General features: G+C 48.7%; 1 protein-coding gene across 2 annotated transcripts; it reads left to right on the top strand.

The window, feature by feature from the left end:
- The first annotated feature begins 2,016 nt into the window (after positions 1-2,016).
- Positions 2,017-19,366, top strand: PRDM14 (PR/SET domain 14). Of its 2 annotated transcripts, XM_078353570.1 has the most exons (9): positions 2,017-2,666; positions 2,796-2,924; positions 3,913-4,636; positions 5,207-5,260; positions 5,351-5,508; positions 7,771-8,041; positions 15,124-15,326; positions 16,590-16,691; positions 19,001-19,366. In XM_078353570.1, exons 3-9 carry the CDS (start codon positions 3,937-3,939, stop codon positions 19,226-19,228), a joined length of 1,716 nt encoding a protein of 571 aa, XP_078209696.1. In that variant the 5' UTR covers positions 2,017-2,666; positions 2,796-2,924; positions 3,913-3,936; the 3' UTR covers positions 19,229-19,366. The 2 variants fall into 2 exon arrangements, with proteins under 2 accessions (XP_078209696.1, XP_017820885.1); XM_017965396.5 differs by lacking the exon at positions 2,796-2,924 and having other exon boundaries at positions 2,021-2,666.
- The last annotated feature ends 734 nt before the right edge of the window (positions 19,367-20,100 follow it).

Below are 20,100 nucleotides of genomic sequence, written 5' to 3'. Positions count from 1 at the left end.
GTCCCAGCTACTTGAGAAGAGGGGTCCAGGTAGTGAGGCAGGAGGACAGCTTGAGCCCAGGAGGTTGAGGCTGCATTGAGCCAAGATCACCCCACTGTACTCCAGCCTGGGTGACAAAGTGAGACCCTGTCTCAAAATAATAAAAATAATAAAACAAGGCCAGGAGCAGTGGCTCACGCCTATAATCCCAGCACTTTGGGAGGCCGAGGCGGGTGGATCACGAGCTCAAGAGATCGAGACCATCCTGGTCAACAAGGTGAAACCCGGTCTCTACTAAAAATACAAAAATTAGCTGAGCGTGGTGGCTTGTGCCTGTAGTCCCAGCTACTCAGGAGGCTGAGGCAGGAGAATTGCTTGAACCCAGGAGGCGGAGGTTGCAGTGAGCCGAGATCGTGCCATTGCACTCCAGCCTGGGTAATAAGAGCCAAACTCTGTCTCAAAAAATAATAATAATAATAAAATAAGATTAATTCTAGTATACTGATAGGGAATGATGACTACTAGGAGCTAGAAATGGGTGAAGTATAATCCCATTTTTATTTTTCCCAAACCCTACGTAATCCTACACAATTTAACGCAATTTAAAAGTATAGTTTTGGTTTTTGTTTCTTAAGAAATGGGGGTAGGGAACAAACCAAACTGTTGATCAGGATTACCTCCTAGAGTAGGGATGGGAAGCAAGGATTTCAACTTTCCTTTTGTCTGTTTCTCTCAACTCCTTAAAACAAGCAAGTCTTATTTAAAAATAATGTCAAATATAGGAAACTCTGGATTCTTTGCAAAACAAACCTCTAAGATAAGGTTTGATGTTGCTTCTGCTAAAATAAAGCTGCGACCCTTGAGTGCACGTAAAAAATGACCTCTTGAGGACCTGCCACCCACAGACCACCCAAGTGCACCCAGCCATTCTTGAAATCCCTCCGGTGAAGCCCAGGAGGAAGGTACAGCGAACACCTGTGGGTCTAGGAGCTCTAGGGTGAGCACGCCTCCGAAAGGAAAACGGCAATAGACTGTATTCTGCTTTTCCAAGTAAACGATCCTTCCGCAGAGACACTAGAGACAAGATTCGACGGGCACTTTTCACTTTTTCGATCTGTTGGCCAAGATCTTATCACCTCCAAACAAGGAGACAAGGAAACCCTGGGCTCTTGATCCTATTTCGATTGAGAGAACAACGCGCTCTTTGCAAAGCGAAACAGGGCTGGCCGCGGGCAGCGCGGAACCACGCGAAGACGTCGGTGCGGGCGGGCGCGGGGACCAGGGCGACCCGCAGGGGCAAAGGGGGCGAGCGGGCGGCGGGGCGCCCGGGGATTTGAGGCTGCGCTCATGCCGCCCGCGCCCCGGATGGCCCGAGTTCCGCTCCTTCCTCCCCTCTTGCAGCCCCGCAGCGTCCTGGCGAAGGCTGCAGGGTCTGATTCCCTGCACCGAGAAAGGGGCGTCCGCCCGGTTGCGGCCGCTCTGAAGATCCGGGCCCCGGCCTCCCTCCCCCGCCAGCTTTAGGGACTCCGGCGGCGTCTCTTAGCCGAGTAGATGTTCCTCCTTTCCCTCCCTCCTCCAAGCCGCTGCCAGGCCGGGGGCGAGGCTGCACCTCGGTCTTCAGCCCAACGGCCGCGCCTGGGGCGGGTCTCTTCCCATTCAGCTTAGAGGAAGCCGCGGCCGGGCTGGCGGGGCAGGGGGGTGGGGGGATGCGGGGAGCGAGGAACCCGGCCCTGCTTACCCGGCGGGACCGCGTTTCCCCCACCCTCGGCGCTTCCTTCTGTGAATGTGAATGGAACTAAATGCTCCTTTCTCTCCCTCAATGGCCGGCCAGGGGAATTCAAATGCGGTCTTTGGGAGCTCGGTATGGGTCTGGACCTTGGTTTTCAGAGCCTGCGCGTCCAAGGTCACGAGTCTTCCCCGAGGGAAGTGACAGCTGCGGCGGTGCGGGAGGCAGTTCCTAGGTCGTTGAAAGCCACTTAAGGAATAAAGGCCCCCGAGAGAGCAAAACGACCACCCGAAACCGCGGAAGTGTTGGGGGTGCCGGGCCCAACGCGCCCACGTGTCACCGCCCGGGACTCACGAGGAGCCTCTTCCCAGCGCTCAGGGAGGTGCCCGCTTTGTCCCCAGGTGTCAGGAACAGACACCCACCAGGTGCACCAGCGGTTCAGACCCCGCCTTCGAGTGGGCTGGGCTTCTCCGAACTGGAGCGGAGAGTACGGGGCTCGACCCAGGACCCGAGTCCAGCCTTCTAGGCTCGGGTTCTCGTGCGCGCGGAGGAGCGTATCTGGGGGCCCTAGGTAGCACACGAGTCCGGCTTTTAGCTCCCCGACTCTGCACGCCTGGAGCGGCAATAGTGCCGGCTCTGAAAAGCCAGCGGCGAGCGCTCTCCAACAGGGTCCCGGGGAGTGTTTGGAGAACTGATGAGTTAAGTGCGCGACCCCAGGGGACAGGGGGGACGAATCGAGAGTCGGCCAATGGCTACGGTGGGCGGGGAGAAGACGCCGCGGGGATCCGCGTGGGCCGGGTCCCTTCCCCACCCTCGCCCTCTGGATGCCCCGCGGCCCCGCCCGTCCTCTTAAACCTGGTTCAGCCCTCGAGGCCCGCCCGAAGTCTACAGAGCTCGAGTGGCCCCGCAGCGTCCGGGAGGTGTCCGCTCCGCGGCAGCGTTCTCGGAGGTGGTGTCAGAGGTAGGCACTGGGCAGGGCGCGCCTGGGGCGGGGACGGTGGTCTTCTGGGGAGCGCGGGCAGCAGTCGCTGGCGCAGTTCGTTTGGGATGGTCGTTTTGACTCTCGGGGGCTTTGAATCCCAAATTGCAGATCCCTGAGGTCGGAGGAGGCCAAGAGCGGGGCGCCTTTGGAGAATCGGGAGGAGACGGGCTGCTGCCTGCGTCCTGGCTGACCTCTTCTCCTGACCCCGTGTTCTTTAATTTCTGAGTCACGACCCTGGTTGGTTTTCTTATTGGGCTCATTGATCTCAAGACCCGCCGGCCCTGAAGGGGCTTCATTCTTCGGCCTCGGTGAACTTGCTGCCTGTCCATTAAAACGCCATCCTTTCCCGGCGGGCGGGGGCAGGAGGACTGGCAGTCGCCGGGGCTCTTCGCTCCCATCTGGCCGGGGCTCGTCCAAGCGGCTCCCGAGGGGCGACCCCCAGGCCTGGTAGAAACTCCAGTCCTGGTAGAATGACTGGAGTTTCCGAGGGACCAGGGGTATGTGGCGGACGCCTCCTGCGAGGGAAACAGGATTCTGGCGGCGCATCCTAGGGCAGCAGACGGCGGCGCGCCCTTCCCTTGCGGGCAGTCAGGACCGCTGGACCCGAGCAGGTCCCGGTGTCCCAGGACCTGCCCGGGGTCTCAGGAAGCGCGTCTCCATCTGCGCGGTGCGACCCCGGGTCGTCGGCTCTTCCCTCCCAGCTGAGGGCCCAGAAGCGCCTGGAGCTGTCGCCTGCTCCATTGCCCTCCCGCCTCCTGCGCTCGGCTCCAGACCCAGCCTCGGGGTTGGGAGGGCCCTGCGGCTCCCGGAGACCCTGCAAAAGAGTTTTGTTGGGCGGAGAAGAAGGAAGTGGTTGGGCGGAGAAAAAGGAAAGAGAGGGAACTTCAACGGGTTTTGCTGGAACCGGGTTGGGGCCGAAAGCGGAGAGCGGGTGTATGGAAGCAGCCGGGCTTGGGGAAGGGAAGGCGGAGGCGACACTAACCTGAAATTTAGAGTCGGGCGGGTTCCCAGCAGATTTTCGTTTGGGGCTTTTTGTGTTTGCTTCTATTACTGTTTTTTCGTTTTGTCTTAATTGTGGGAGAGGGTTGGTGGGATCCGACTGAGGGGTTTAACCTGTTCGCTTGGACCCAGGGCTGGCTGTGGTGGAGGGATCAGGCGGGGAGGCGCGGGCTGGACACCGGGCAGGGCCCGCGCGGTGTCGTCAGCGGTGCCCGCTTTTCCGCAGAGCCTCCTAGCACGCGGGCCCGGGATGGCTCTTCCCCGGCCAGGTGAGGCCGCCCCTCCGGACAAGGTGTGCTACCCCCCCGAGAGCAGCCCGCAGAACCTGGCCGCGTACTACACGCCTTTCCCGGCCTATGGACACTACAGAAACGGCCTGGCCACCGCGGAGGAAGACTTCCAACCCTTCCGGCAGCTGGAGGCCGCCGCGTCTGCTGCCCCAGCCATGCCCCCCTTCGCCTTCCGCATGGCGCCTCCCGTGCTGAGCCCGAGTCTGGGCCTACAAAGGGAGCCTCTCTACGATTTGTCCTGGTACGGCAAGCTGCCACCGTGGTACCCAATTCCCCAGGTCCCCAGGGAAGTGCCGTCCTTCCTGGGCTGCAGCCGCGAGTACATGGGCGCCAGCGGTGAAGATCTGAGCCACCAAATCATTGGTGGCCGCAACGAGAGTGACCCGTGTTGTGGACCTGAAACTTTCATTCCACCGCCCCCTGTGGATGCCTCTCCGTTACCTGATGGGCTGAGGACCTCGCAGGTATTACCTTGCTCACCCAGCAAGCAGTCTGAGGATGGTCCCAAACCCTCCAACCAAGAAGGGACGTCGCCTGCTCGGTTCCACTTCACGGAGGAAGACCTGCACTTCGTTCTGTATGGGACCACTCCCAGCCTGGAGCACCCAGCCAGCCTGCAGCATGCGATTTCAGGCCTCCTGGTCCCCACAGACAGCTCTGGTAAAGGGAGTCCCCACCATCTGGGAGTTGAATGGGATGGGAATGCAGGTGGGAGCGGAAGTGGGGGAGAGGTACCTCCATGAGAGCCAGGGTCCGCTAGGCTCATTTCTGAGGCCCTGCCTGCTTAGCTGCATGACCAAGGTTGGTTTCAGTGAGAGCTAAGGACCAGGAGAGAAATGGTTCATGCGGTGAACTCCCACGTGGGTTCAGGTTCTATGGTAACATGCAATGACAGCCTTCCAGCAGTTCACACCTAAAAGTCCCATCTCAGCCAGCTACCTTTACCTCAGTCAAGCATTAACCCTGACCCTCAAATCCCTTAAATTTGCCTAATGGGGTTAATTTGCATGAGGCTGTTCTGAGTCTCAAATGAGAAATTGTATATGGAATTGAATAGCGGGAGATCGTAAATGGACAGGTCATGTAAAATGAGGAGGGAAAATAGAAATGACAAATAAACATCAAACTGGGATGATGGTTACCTCTAGGGAGTTAAGGAGGAAAACACCTCATAAAAGCACTTCATAATACATTTCTAACGAAAAACTGTTTAAAACTGCCTTTTGCTAGGATCTGATTCTCTTCCTCAAACTCTGGATAAAGACTCCCTTCAACTTCCAGAAGGTAGGCAGAAGTCCTTGCGTGGATTTCTTTCCCTGAACTCACGCAGAGTCACCCTCCTCATTCTCTTTTCCTGCCTCGGCTTTCCCCCAGGTCTGTGCCTCATGCGGACCATGTTTGGTAAAGTCTCACATTTCGGCGTGTTCTGCAGTAGTTTTATTGCCAAAGGAGTTAGGTTTGGGCCCTTTCAAGGTAAAGTGGTCAACGCCAGTGAAGTGAAGACGTACGGAGACAATTCCGTGATGTGGGAGGTAAATCTGTTTCTGGTGGGTGCGCTGCTGAAAATGGGGCGGGAGACCAGTAGGGGAAAGTCTTGGCCTTTGCCTCTCTGGGAGAGTACTGGTCAGAGAGAGAGGACATTCAGGGCAGATATCTGGGGTTTGTTCCCTGTAAAGGGAAGGAAGGGTTAGTGTTTGCTCCATGAGGATAGCACCTTTGCATGAATTCTGTGTTTTGTGGGTGCCTTAGGTCATTTTAGTCTGGAAGATTAGCATTTACATTATACATTTAAAGAATCAATATATTGATTATATTTATAGACAAAACCAAATGCTTTAGATATTATAGAGTGCTGAAAGTATGCTAAAGAAAATAAAAACAAGTTTTAAAATTCAATATTATTCTCCTATAAAATTAGTCAAGGATTTAAAAAAAAAAACAGATACTCTTCAAGATCTAGTGATGATATATTAGGGACATGCTGCTGGGACTGCAGTTTATCACCTGCAAGAGAAAACCATTTGTCAGAATGTATCAGATACCTTAAAATGCTCAAAATCCCTTGACCTTGAATTTCTACTTCTAGAAATAGAGTATAGGAAAATAATCTGAAATCAAGGCTATGTGGTATATGTTAATCCCAGGGTTGTTTATAATAACAAAACATTGGAGACAGTGAAATTGCCAGCAGCAGAGAAAGAAATAATTTTTCTTTTTTTTTCTTCTTGAGACAGAGTCTCTGTCTGTTACCCAGGCTGAAGTGTAGTGGCACTATCTCAGCTCACTGTGACCTCTGCCTCCCGAGCAGCTGGGATTACAGGCATGCACCACCATGCCCAGCTAATTTTTGTATTTTTAGTAGAGATGGGGTTTCACTATGTTGTCTAGGCTGGACTTGAAATCCTGATCTCAAGTGATTCCTCCTCCTTGGCCTCTCAAAGTGTTGGGATTACAGGCGTGAGCTACCACGCCCAGTCTTGAATGAAATCATCTGTAGCTCCATCAATATGCGTGAAAACTAAGTGGGGGTCAAATACAAAACTGTTGTGTTTAAGTGCTGGAATTCAATGTGACCTTTTGGTTTCACTTACCTCTGCTTATGAAATCAACATATGCTCACTACAGAAATTTGGGAAGCAAGAAAGTGATAAAAGAATCTTTTAGAATGAATCACATTAGGCAGGCTCAGTGGCTTACATCTGTAATTCTAGCACTTTAGGAGGCCAAGGTGGGAGGATCACTTGAGCTCAGGAGTTTGAGGTCAGCCTGGGAAACATAATAAGGCCCTGTCTCTACAAAAAAAAATTTTTTTTTTTTTTTTTTTTGAGACGGAGTTTCACTCTTGTTACCCAGACTGGAGTGCAATGGCACGATCTTGGCTCATCGCAACCTCCACCTCCTGGGTTCAAGCAACTCTCCTGCCTCAGCCTCCCGAGTAGCTGGGACTACAGGCAGGCACCACCACGCCCAGCTAATTTTTGTATTCTTAGTAGAGACGGGGTTTCACCTTGTTGACCAGGACGGTCTTGATCTCTTGAGCTCGTGATCCACCCGCCTCGGCCTCCCAAAGTGCTGGGATTATAGGAGTCAGCCACCGCGCCTGGCCCTCTACAAAAATATTTTTAAAAAATTAGCCAGGCATGATGGTGCATGCCTGTGTTCTTCCAGCTACTTAGGAGGCTAAGGTGAAAGGATCACTTGAGTCCAGGAATTCGAGGCTACTGTGAGCTGTGATTGGGCTACTGCACTCCAGTCTGGGCAATAGAGTGAGAATCTATCTCTTTAAAAAAAATATGTGACATTACCTAGAGAGATATCCTTAAACTAACAAATCTACATTGGTGTTAGTAGATTTATAAACTACTTATAATGATGTAGAAATCTGAATGATAGGCTGGATGCGGTGGCTCATGCCTATAATTCCAGCACTTTTGGAGGCCAAGGTCGGAAATTCAAGACCAGCCTAACCAACATGGGGAAACCCTGTCTCTATTAAAAACACAAAAAATTAGCTGCGCGTGGTGGTGCATGCCTTTAATCGCAGCTACTCAGGAGGCTGAGGGAGGAAAATTGCTTGAACCCAGGAGACGGAGGTTGCAGTGAGCTGAGATCGCGCTGTTGCACTCCAGCCTGGGCAACAGAAACTCCCATCTCAAAAAAAAAAAAAAATCTAAATGATAGAAATCTATTTGGTGGACTCAAATATAAGATTTGGGTTATAAGTTCTTGAAAGTTCATTTTGTAGATTCAAAATTAAAAAGTACAATACAAACTTCATGTCTTACTTCATTTAGATCTTTGAAGATGGTCATTTGAGCCACTTTATAGATGGAAAAGGAGGTCTGGGGAATTGGATGTCCTACGTCAACTGTGCCCGCTTCCCCAAGGAGCAAAACCTGGTTGCTGTGCAGTGTCAAGGGCATATATTTTATGAGAGCTGCAAAGAGATCCACCAGAACCAAGAGCTCCTTGTGTGGTATGGAGACTGCTATGAGAAATTTCTGGACATTCCTGTGAGCCTTCAGGTCACAGAGCTGGGGAAGCAGCCATCTGGGCCCTCTGAAGGTGAGAGCACATCTTGTCTTGCCTGGTGAGGGCATCCCACTAGGACTGGGCTCTTTTCCACAAACCCTCCATGTGCAGCTCCTCTCTCCCAAAGGCTAATGCAGAGGACTAAACGGAGGGGGGGGGGGTCTCTAACCAGGGGGGCGTTACCCAGGTGAAGAAAAGCATCCTCAACTTCCCAAGGCTGCAGAAGCTGCTCTTATTCATAAAGATACCTGTTCTTTGGCCAGGCACAGTGGCTCACGCCTGTAATCCCAGCACTTTGGGAGGCTGAGGCAGGCAGATCACCTGAGGTCAGGAGTTTGAGACCAGCCTGACCAATATCTAGAAACCTCATCTCTACTAAAAATACAAAATTAGCCAGGCGTGGTAGCGCATGCCTGTAATCCCAGCTACTTGGGAGGCTAAGGCAGGAGAACCGCTTGAACCCAGGAGGCAGAGGTTGCAGTGAGCCGAGATTGTGCCATTACACTCCAGCCTGGGCAACAAGAGAAAACTGTCAAAAAAAAAAAAAAAAAGATATCTACCCCAAGAATAAAAGAAAATGAGATATATGGATGTAACCTCTGCCATAGGTGAGCCAGTTTCTGATTCATCTCTGCCCAGGCTAATGTAGCTGAAGTGAAATCACTAGAGCAGTGTTTTTCAAATGGCACGTTGCAGTTACATGTCTTAGTGGGGAGGGAAATCAATTCAGTGGCTGAGACCCACATTTCTTAAAAAAGAATAAGCATAGAGTAGAACAGAAAATATTGATGGGAATTACTTAAGAGTAAGCATTGTTTTGTGAAATTTCTATTTCACATGGGAATGTGTGTGTATGCTGGATGTCAATATAAAATACATTGCCTACTATGGGTCTCAGGCAAGTTGGAGAAATATTGAGCTGAACTCACTCTGAAACTTTATGTGGGAATGAATACCCAGGGAACTTCACAATGCCGGTTCTCATTCAGGGTAGGGGCCCAGGATTCGGTAGTTTTATCAGTTTCCAGGGAGTGCTGCTAGCCCTGGTCCCTGGACCACAATAGAGTAGCAAGGAGCTAGAGAACCACCAGCCCACGCTAGAGACGGTGGAAGTTCCTAAACTTTAGTGTATCTAGAAATCACATGGAGAGCTATTTAACATGCAAATTCCACCTAACTTGTTAGGTGGGACAAGATAAATGTAATCACTGTAAATAAGAGAGAAGGCAGGCCTGGCATGGTGCCTCACACCTGTTATCCTAGCACTATGGGAGGCCCAAGGCGGGTGGATCACTTGAGGTCAGGAGTTCAAGACCAGCCTGGCTAACATGGTGAAACCCCGTCTCTACTAAAAATACAAAACTTAGCCAGGGGTAGTGGGAGGTGCCTGTAGTCCCAGCTGCTAGGGAGGCTGAGGCAGGAGAATCATTTGAACCCAGGAGACAGAGGTTGCAGTGAGCCAAGATCCTGCCACTGTACTCCAGCCTAGGCAACTAGGCGTGATAATCCTGTAATCTCAGGATTTTGGGAGGCTGAAGCAGGCAGATCATGAGGTCAGGAGTTCAAGACAATCCTGGCCAACATGGTGAAACCCCATCTCTACTAAAAATACAAAAAAATTCTCTGGGCGTGGTGGTGCACCCTTGTAGTCCCAGCCACTGGAGAGGGCTGGGGCTAGAGAATTGTTTGAACCCGGCCAGGAGGCGGAGATTGCAGTGAGCTGAGATCACACCATTGCACTCCATCCTGGGTGGCAGAGTGAGACTCTGTGTCAGGAAAAAAAAAAAAAGCGAATTGCATCTGCATGCTTGTTTTGTTTTCCTGCTAGACTGAGATGCTTTGGGGCAGGAAATAACCCTAAACATCTTAGTGTCTTCTGCTCCTGCATCCCAGTGTGTACTGAATGTGAGGAAGACATTAGAATTAAATTAGGAAAAGTTGCTTAGTGATGAGATGAAATAAGGCATGTGTAAGGCAGAGGGGAGTGCAGTGGTGTGATCTCTGCTCACTGAAACCTTCGCTTCCTGCCTGCCTCAGCCTCCTGAGTAGCTGGGATTACAGGCATGCACCACCACACCCAGCTAGTTTTTGTATTTTTAGTAGAGACAGTTTCACCATGTTGGTCAGGCTGCACTTGAACTCCTGGCCTCAAGTGATTCTCCCACCTTGGCCTCCTAAAATGCTGGGATTACAGGCATGAGCCACCATGCCCACTCAATTTTGAGAAATGTTTTCACCATATATATTAAATTATTACAATGTTTATAACTTCGATGTCTCAGTAATACTCTTCTGGAAATTTATTATTGAGAAATAGTCTAAAAGGCAAAAGCTATGCTTATGAAGATTTGTAACTGTGACACCATGTGTGAGGAAAAATCACAAATGACCTAAATGCTTGGTAGTATAATAATTAAGTAAATGATGATGCAGGTTCAGCATCCCTAATCAAGAAATCTTAAATCCAAAATGCTCTAAATTGAAGCTTTTTGAGCACGAACATATTGCCAAAAGTGGGAATTTCCACACAAAAGTACTTAACACAAACTTTGTTTCATGCATAAAATTATCTAAAATATTGTGGTATTGTGGGCTGGGCGTGGTGGCTTGTGACTGTAATCCCAGCATTTTGGGAGACTGAGGCGGGCAGATCACCTGAAGTCAGGAGTTCAAGACCAGCCTGGCCAAGATGGGGAAACCGTGTCTCTACTAAAAATACAAAAACATTAGCTGGGCATGGTGGTGGATGCTTGGCAGGAAAATCTCTCGAACCTGAGAGATGGAGGTTGCAGTGAGCCAAGATCATGCCACTGTACTCCAACCCGAGCAACAGAGCAAGACTCCATCTCAAAGGAAAAAAAAAATACCTTCAGGCTATGTGTATAAGGTATAAAACATAAATGGACTTTATATTTAGACTTGGTCCCATACCCCAGATACCTCATTATGTATATGAAATATTCCAAAGTTGGGAAAAAACCTGAAATCCAAAACACTTGGCGCCCAAGCATTTCAGAAAAAGGATACTCCACCTGTATATTAACATGGAATAGTAGGCGGATATCAGAGGCCATCAGAGCAAGCAACAGAATGAGGGCTTATGATGGTTAAGTAGGGGAGGAAACCGTGCATGTGGATAAGACACTCGCATTCCAGTTCTGAACCAAGTGATACCTGATGCTTACAGCATTGTTACGAGGGCATGTATTTTGGACAATGTTTGGAGTGAAACTTGGAAACAACTTAACTTGATGGGAAAAATTATAAATGAAGGTTAATTTGTTAATATGAATGGTTTGGATGTGATAAAAAGGGAAGAAAAATGAAAATTCCATTGCACTCTGTCTCTCTCTCTCTCTCTCTTTTTTTTTTTTTTTTTTTTTTTTTTGAGTCAAGAGTATCGCTCTGTTGCCCGGACTGGAGTGGAGTGCAGTGACACAATCTCAACTCACCGCAACCTCCGCCTTCCAGGTTCAAGTGATTCTCCTGCCTCAGCCACCCAAGTAGCTGGAACTACAGGTGCACACCACCATCCCTGGCTAATTTTTTTGTATTATTAGTAGAGACGGGGTTTCACCATGTTAGCCAGGATGGTCTCCATCTCCTGACCTCGTGATCTGCCTACCTCGGCCTCCCAAAGTGGTGGGATTACAGGTGTGAGCCACCACACCTGGCCCCACTGCACTCTCAAATGAGGTTTTTTACCCCAAAGGCTTTTGGGGGAGGATTGGTGGTAAGTGGGAGCCTTCCCCTTTAAGGTCTTGACTGGTGAGGGAAGGGTCTAGACTATGTGGGCAGGTTACTTGAATATGCAAGCATTCCCCTCTTGTGAGGGAGACAGGGAATTTGTGTGTGTGTTTTGGGGTTTGAAGGTGTGAAGCGAGAGGGGGAGCGAGGATAGGGAACAAGATAAAAACTAGGAGGGATAGGGAACAAGATGAAATTAGGTTTCATTTCTGCCTAAGTGCTTGTTCTTCAGCGAGCTTGCTATTGAACCTTCATTCTGAATTTTGATGTGCTTTAGTGCTTAGGTTTATAAAATTGCTGACCCTCTTTTCCCTTCCCACCAGGAAGCAGGAAGACCAGATATTTCTGACCAATAAAAATTCTACTTCTGTACCAAAAAAGTGTCCTAGCAAGGGGATTCTGAGAGTATTAGCACCTCAATGAAAGTGACAGACAGAGCAGGGCGATGGATCAGCTTGGGGTTGGCATTTGCCTTCCTGGTTATTTACTTAATGAATGGTTTATTTCCTTAGTCACCTGTTTAACTGGCCTGCGATGGAGTTGTCAACTAACAAAGCCCCTGATGGACAGCTTCCCTGCTGTCCTGATGCTGAGAAGATTTCTCTCTGCAGACTCTTGCATAGACTCACTCTTGGCTGCTCTCCCTCCCTGGGGTCAAACAATGAGGTCTCAGTGGTGTATTCATAGTCAAAGCCACTTTATCCTCTGGAATCCAGAGTGTCCGCCACAGGGATGCTTTTGTAGGTGGCCCCTGTTCTCCCACCTTCCCCCAACACATAGACACCTCTGGACGTAGGACCTGCTTTGCTAGAGTCTAGCTGCGACCTCTCTAACTTCTCTCCTCCTCCCTCCTCCACTGATAAAAATAGATTGACCTCTCAGTCTTGCTTGTCATTCAGTGATAGCATCGCTCACGTTGGTGAGACTCAGTAAGTGTTAGAATTAAATTCATCATCACAGTAACCCTGTGCATTAGGGAAGTCAAGATGCTTTCACTCTTACTCTATACATAGAGATCCTAGCTCTGGAATCTGCCGCAAGTTTTGAGAAATGAAGTATAAACTCAGAGGGTCCCTCAAATTTCGTAAAATGGAACAGCACTGTGAAGCCTGGGCAGTCAGCTGTGGGTGTCCTGGTGATGGCTCTGAACTTGTAACTCAGGCTGATCTTAAAGGCACAAAGAGAAACAGATCGGCCTCACTGTATTAACCTTGTAACAAGTACCAGGCAGGAATGTGTTCAAGAGCTGCAGGGTTGTGCTGCCCTTAAATGTGGCTGGTTGGCCGGGCGCGGTGGCTCAAGCCTGTAATCCCAGCACTTTGGGAGGCCGAGGCGGGTGGATCACGAGGTCAAGAGATTGAGACCATCCTGGTCAACATGGTGAAACCCCATCTCTACTAAAAATATAAAAAATTAGCTGGGCACTGTGGCACGTGCCTGTAATCCGAGCTACTCGGGAGGCTGAGGCAGGAGAAGTGCCTGAACCCAGGAGGTGGAGGTTGCGGTGAGCCGAGATGGCGCCATTGCACTCCAGCCTGGGTAACGAGTGAAACTCCGTCCCAAAAAAATAAATAAATAAATGTGGCTGGTGGAAGGATCTCTTCAACAATCCATTTGCAGGAACAAAAGGGAAGGAGAGCCTATAGGTTAAGATATTTAAGAGACACAGCAACCACATACAACATGTAGACTCCGTTTGATTCCTAATTTGAATGAACTGACCAGAAGTAATTAAACAAATATATGAGTGTGTATATAAGTACATATATATTTCTATAAAGGAATAAGGGTTAATAGTTTAGATATGACAGTGTGACAATGAGATTATGGTTATGCTTTTTTTTTTGAGACAAGCTCTTGCTCTGTTGCCCAGGCTGGAGTGCAATGGCTCAATCACCGCTCATTGTAGCCTCAACTAACCCCAGGCTCAAGCGATCCTCCCACCTCAGCCTCCTTAGCAGTTGGGACTAAAGGCGTGTACCATCATGCCCAGATAATTTTTATTGTTTTTTTGTAGAGATGGGGTCTTACTATGTTGCCCAGGCTGGTCTCAAACTTCTGGGCTCAAGTGATCTGCCCACTCCAGCTTCCGAAAGTATTGGTATTAAAGGTGTAAGTCACTGCCCCTGGCACAATGATGCTCTTTTGTGTTTTTGAGACGGAGTTTCACTCTTGTTGTCCAGGCTGGAGTGCAGTGGCATGATCTCAGCTCACTGCAACCTCCACTTCTCAGGTTCAAGCGTTTCTCCTGCCTCAGCCTCCCAAGTAGCTGAGATTACAGGCATGAACCACCATGCCTGGCTAATATATATATATTTTTTTTGAGACGGAGTTTCACTCTTGTTACCCAGGCTGGAGCGCAATGGCGTGATCTCAGCTCACCATAGCCTCCGCATCCTGGGTTCAGACAATTCTCCTGCCTCAACCTCCTGAGTAGCTGGGATTACAGGCACACGCCACCATGCCCAGCTAATTTTTTGTATTTTTAGTAGAGATGGGGTTTCACCACGTTGACCAAGATGGTCTCGATCTCTTGACCTCGGGATCCACCTGCCTTGGCCTCCCAAAGTGCTGGGATTACAGGCTTGAGCCACCGCGCCCGGCCTGATTTTGTATTTTTAGTAGAGACAAGGTTTCACCATATTGGCCAGGCTTATTTTGAACCCCTGACCTCAGGTGATTCTCCCGCCTTGGCCTCCCAAAGTGCTGGGATTACAGGTGTGAGCCACCATTCCCGGCTGCGATTATGCTTTTAAAAAATGTCATCTTCTAAAGATTACAGTTAGATATTTTTTAATCAAAGGATGAATTTACTATGGGTAGAGGTGATATAAATGAAAACGAAATTGGTTATGAGTTGATCAAAGCTTGGTGTTTGGCACATGAAGGTTTATTACACTATTATTTTCACTTTGGTATATGTTTACACTTTTCTGTAATAAAAAAGTTTTTAAAAATCATCTTGGCCAGGCACAGTGGCTCATGCCTGTAATCCCAGCACTTTGGGAGGCTGAGAGGGGCAGATCACCAGAGGTCAGGAGTTGGAGACTAGCCTGGCCAACATGATGAAACCCCATCTCTACTAAAAATACAAAAATTAGCCAGGCGTGGTGGCATGTGCCTGTAATCCCATCTACTTGGGAGGCTGAGGCAGGAGAACTGCTTGAACCCAGGAAGCAAAGGTTGCAGTGAGCCATTGCACTGCAGACTGGGCAACTGAGCAATAGTCTATCTCCAAAAAAAAAAAAAAAAAAATCCTCTCAAAGTAGCCAAAAGAACTCTAATCTAAAACGAAATAAACAGATACGGAAATATCCTCTTGAAGGAAGTAGGGAAGGAAGTAACTGAAGAGACATTGTGTTTGACAGAGTCTGCAGAAGGCTACAGATGTGAAAGATGTGGAAAGGTATTTACCTACAAATATTACAGAGACAAGCACCTCAAGTACACCCCCTGTGTGGACAAGGGCGATAGGAAATTTCCCTGTTCTCTCTGCAAACGATCCTTTGAGAAGCGGGACCGGCTGCGGATCCACATTCTTCATGTTCATGAGAAGCACCGACCTCACAAGGTGAGTATTAGGAGGACACATGACTTGCCATCACATTCTCTCTCCCTTCCCAAGCTCCTGAATGCGGGGAGGGCCTCGCAGGTGCTGGCCACAGGCCTGTGGTGCCTGACGGGCACCCTCTCTGAAGGAGGAGAGGATAGTATTATGAACAGGCAGTCGGGAATAGGCAGGGCGATGCACACGTGTTAGGATGCTTGTACCAACAGAGGGAGGAACATGGAGGAAGGGGTCTCCACGGCCACCTAGACACGTGGATTATGAGAGGTGCACAGAAGTGGCCTTGAGCCAAGTCTAGAAGGACAGATGGGGTGTCTGATTTATACTGGTGGCAGGTTAGTTGGGCTGGGGAAAAGGGTCAAGCTGTTCCAGGCAGGAAAGAGCCTGGCATGTGCACCTGAGAAACTGCACCTTGTCCCATATCTGTGCAAGTGTATTGACACGTATAGGTGAGGAGGAAGCGAAAGCATGGTCCTTCCAAAGAACAGAAGCCTGGCCGGGCGTGGTGGCTCACACCTGTAATCCCAGCACTTTGGTAGGCCAAGGCGGGCGGATCACCTGAGGTTGGGAGTTCAAGACCAGCCTGACAAACATGGAGAAACCCCATCTCTACTAAAAACACAAAAAGTAGCCAGGTGTGGTGGCGCATGCCCATAATCCCAGCTACTCGGGAGACTGAGGCAAGAGAATTGCTTAAATCCAGGATCACGCCACTGAACTCCAGCCTGGTCAATGAGCGAAATTCCATCTCAAAAAAAAAAAAAAAGAGCAGAAGGCCCCTACAGCAGACCGAGGATTGTGAAAGACAGAAAAGCAGTAATGACAACAGGGAGCCATTTTCTGCCATCCAGATACCTGGATGCTGTGCTAGGCTTAGTACAGTATACCCTTGGGCTTCATTAAAAGGACGATGTGGCTTGGACACAGAGGTATTCTTGCTTGACTGTTGGCCTTGTCGGAACTAGCTCGGGCAGCTACAACCGTCAGCCCATTTTCCTTTTTTGGAAAATTGAGAGGCCAGGCACAGTGGCTCATGCCTGTAATCCCAGCTCTTTGGGAGGCCAAGGTGGGTGGATACCTGAGGTCAGGAGTTCAAATTTTAAAGGAATATATAATATACTCCTATAACAAATTGAGATCCTGTCTCAAAAAAGAAAAAAGACACATTTAAAAAAGGAGTTCTTCTCTAACCCAGGTAAACGCAAGGTTGACTGGACTTGTTAGAGGAAGGTGTGATTTCAACTCTACTTTTCTTTTTCACCTCAGTGTTCTACGTGTGGGAAATGTTTCTCTCAGTCTTCCAGCCTAAACAAACACATGCGAGTCCACTCTGGAGACAGACCGTACCAGTGTGTGTATTGTACTAAGGTAAATGGAACCTCTCACTAAGGGATTAGTCTTGAGCTCAGCTTGGGTATCTATGTTTAAGAACTTGAAACATGGGCCGGGCACAGTGGCTCATGCCTGTAATCCCAGCACTTTGGGAGGCCGAGGTGGGTGGATCACGAGGTCAAGAGATCGAGACCATCATGGTCAACATGGTGAAATCCTATCTCTACTAAAAATACAAAAAATTAGCTGGGCACAGTGGCATGTGCCTGTAATCCCAGCTACTCAGGAGGCTGAGGCAGGAGAATTGCCTGAACCCAGGAGGCGGAGGTTGCAGTGAGCCGAGATTGTGCCATTGCACTCCAGCCTGGGTAATAAGAGCAAAACTCCGTCTCAAAAAAAAAAAAAGATATATAAAATATAAAATCCTTGTAACAGTGGCTGGCACAACGTAAAAGTACTACTGGAATGTTAGCTACTATTATTACTACTTTAATCCGTAAAGGATGCTGCTGGTGCAGTTTTCTACAGGAGCATTGCAGAAGTGGCATCTAGTCTGTTACACAGAATATAGAGTTGTAAAAACAGAGGCATGAATCACATGGTTAGGGGTTGCTATAATGGAAACAATAGGTTGACTATGCTTTAGACATATTACACCAAAAGAGCTCACATCCTGTTTTGATAATATACATCTGTGCTGTCCAGTGTGCAGTTAGTGATTAATCATATGTGGCTATTTCAATTAGTAAGAATGAAGGAAAGTTGAATTCAGTTCTGAGATTGCATTAGCCACATTTTAAGTGCTCACTGGCTACATGTGGCTAGTGATTCCCAAGCTGGACAGCAGGGGTACAGAATATTCCCATCATGGCTGAAAGTCCTGTTGGAAAGCACTGATAGATTATGTTTCTGTCACTGAGTCATTTATACTTTTTACAGTAAAGCCGTAAAAGGAGAAGAGGCTTTCCTACAGCTGCTTTTTAACCTCTCAAAGAGGAATGACACATTGAGTCAACCAGATCTGGGCAACCAATACCTTTAAAGTGTGTGTCAATAGAATGAAAATAATCACATAGAAAAACACCGCTGAGCTGGGCGCAGTGTCTCACGCCAATAATCCCAGCACTTTGGGAGGTCGAGGCGGGTGGATCACAAGGTCAAGAGATTGAGACCCTCCTGGTCAACATGGTGAAACCCCGTCTCTACTAAAAATACAAAAAATTAGCTGGGCATGGTGGTACGTGCCTGTAATCCCAGCTACTCAGGAGGCTGAGGCAGGAGAATTGCCCGAACCCAGGAGGCGGAGGTTGCGGTGAGCCAAGATCGCGCCATTGCACTCCAGCCTGGGTAACACGGGCGAAACTCCATCTGGGAAAAAGAAAAAAGCTAAAATTCAAAAGAAGAAGAAGAAAACCACTAAGGTACTGACTGATGCAAAGACACTGGTTGATATTAGCTTCTCCTGTAATGGAGCTTGTCTTGAAGTGTGATTCTAGGATCACCTGCATCAGAATTGCTTATTTAAATGCAGGCTCCTGGGTCTCATGTAAGACTTACTGGGTCACACTATTTTGGGTAGAGTTGGCAATCTGCTTCTTTTTTTTAGAGAAAGTCTTACTCTGTCACCCAGGCTGGAGTGCAGTGGTGCCATCATAACTCATTGTGGCCTTGACCTTTTCGGGCTCAAGTGATCCTCCCACCTCAGCTTTCCACATAGCTGGGTCCACAGGTGCACACCACCACACCTAGGTAATTTTTTTTACTTTTTGTAGAGGTGTGGTCTTGCTACGTTGCCCAGGCTGACAATCTGCTTTTTTTGAGACAGAGTCTCACTCTGTCACTCTGGCTGTAGTGCAGTGGCACAGTAACGGCTCATTGCAACCCCCGCCTCCTGGGTTCAAGAATTTCTCCAGTTTCAGCTTCCCAAGTAGCTGAGATTACAGGTGCACACTACCATACCCAACTAATTTTTGTATTTTTAGTAGAGGTGGGGTTTCACCATGTTGGCCAGGCTGGTCTTGAACTCTTGTCCCCAGGTGATCCGCCCATCTTGGCCTCCCAAAGTGCTGGGATTACTGGTGTGAATGACGCTGCCTGACCAGCAATCTGCTTTTCTAAAAACTAGACCTCCAGATAATTTTAACCACTGAAGAACCACTCATCTAACTAACAGCCAGTGCTTCTCAAAACCAGCCAGAAAGACAAGCCAGTGGAGTCCTTTTGGATTAATGCTACTGCTGATGACCAGGCCTCAAAACCCAAGGTTCATCCATAAGGATGAACTACAATGAAATTAACCCCTTAGGCTGACTTTTTCTTGTGCTCTGTGTTTGTCTTCTCTGCAGAGGTTCACGGCCTCCAGCATACTCCGCACACACATCAGGCAGCACTCCGGGGAGAAGCCCTTCAAATGCAAGTACTGTGGCAAATCGTTTGCATCCCATGCTGCCCATGATAGCCATGTCCGACGTTCACACAAGGAGGATGAGTGCTGCTCCTGTAGCATCTGTGGGAAAATCTTCTCAGATCAAGAAACATTCTACTCCCACATGAAGTTTCATGAAGACTGTTAGCCCTGCCGGGCACAGTGGCTCACGCCTGTAATCCCAGCACTTTGGGAGGCCAAGGCAGGTGGATCACTCAAGTCAAGGAGTTCCAGACCAGCCTGGGCAACATGGTGAAACCCTGTCTCTACCAAAAAACTACAAAAATTAGCCAGGGATGGTGGCACATGCCTGGGGTCCCAGCTACTTGGGAAGTTGAGGTGGGAGGATGGTTTGAACCCAGGAAGCAGAGGTTGCTATGAGCTGAGATTGTCCCACTGCTTCTCAGCCTGGGTGACAGAGCCAGACCAATCTCAAAAAATCAAAAACCACTAGCCCTCAGCATGGAGACAAAGTGAAAACAAGGGATTCAGATTCTCTCTATTTCTTATGGTTATAGAAGTCCCTGCAGTTCAGGAACTAGGAATATAGTCCTAGTTTTTGTGATGAAAAGGTGGCTTTTTCTCTACTATTTGCCTTGTACACAAACACACACACAGGTGATGACCATATAGTATGTTTTATGTATATATATATAAACTGGTCCCACTATGTTACCCAGGCTGGTCTCAAACTCCTGGGCTCAACTGATCCTCCCGCCTCAGTCTCCCAAAGTGCTGGGATTACACTGTGAGCAACTGCTCCAAGCCTAGAACAAACTCCCTAAGAATTCACTTATCATACTGTGCACTTGGCAGAAACAAAAACAAACAAAAATGCCACTTAATTAATTAATTAATTAATAAAGAAGTAAATATTAATCTAAGCCGGGTGTGGCTTAAATTTTTATATTTATATATATATATATAAATTTAAAGACAGGCATGGTGGCACATACTTGTAGTCCCAGTTGCTTGGGAGGCCAAGGCAGGAGGATCCCTTGAGCTCAGGAGTTTAAGGCT

The sequence above is a fragment of the Callithrix jacchus genome, chromosome 16 (assembly GCF_049354715.1).
Source record: "Callithrix jacchus isolate 240 chromosome 16, calJac240_pri, whole genome shotgun sequence".
NCBI lineage: Eukaryota > Metazoa > Chordata > Mammalia > Primates > Cebidae > Callithrix > Callithrix jacchus.
The sequence above is the reverse complement of the archived record's forward strand: the minus strand, read 5'-3'. Positions and strand labels throughout refer to the sequence as shown.

Excerpts from the sequence above, each read along its gene's own strand:
- PRDM14 (XM_078353570.1), top strand. The coding sequence starts at position 3,937 with ATGGCTCTTCCCCGGCCAGGTGAGGCCGCCCCTCCGGACAAGGTGTGC. Across the intron at positions 15,327-16,589 it reads AGAAGCACCGACCTCACAAG|TGTTCTACGTGTGGGAAATG; the intron begins GTGAGTATTAGG and ends TTTTCACCTCAG. Across the intron at positions 16,692-19,000 it reads AGTGTGTGTATTGTACTAAG|AGGTTCACGGCCTCCAGCAT; the intron begins GTAAATGGAACC and ends TCTTCTCTGCAG.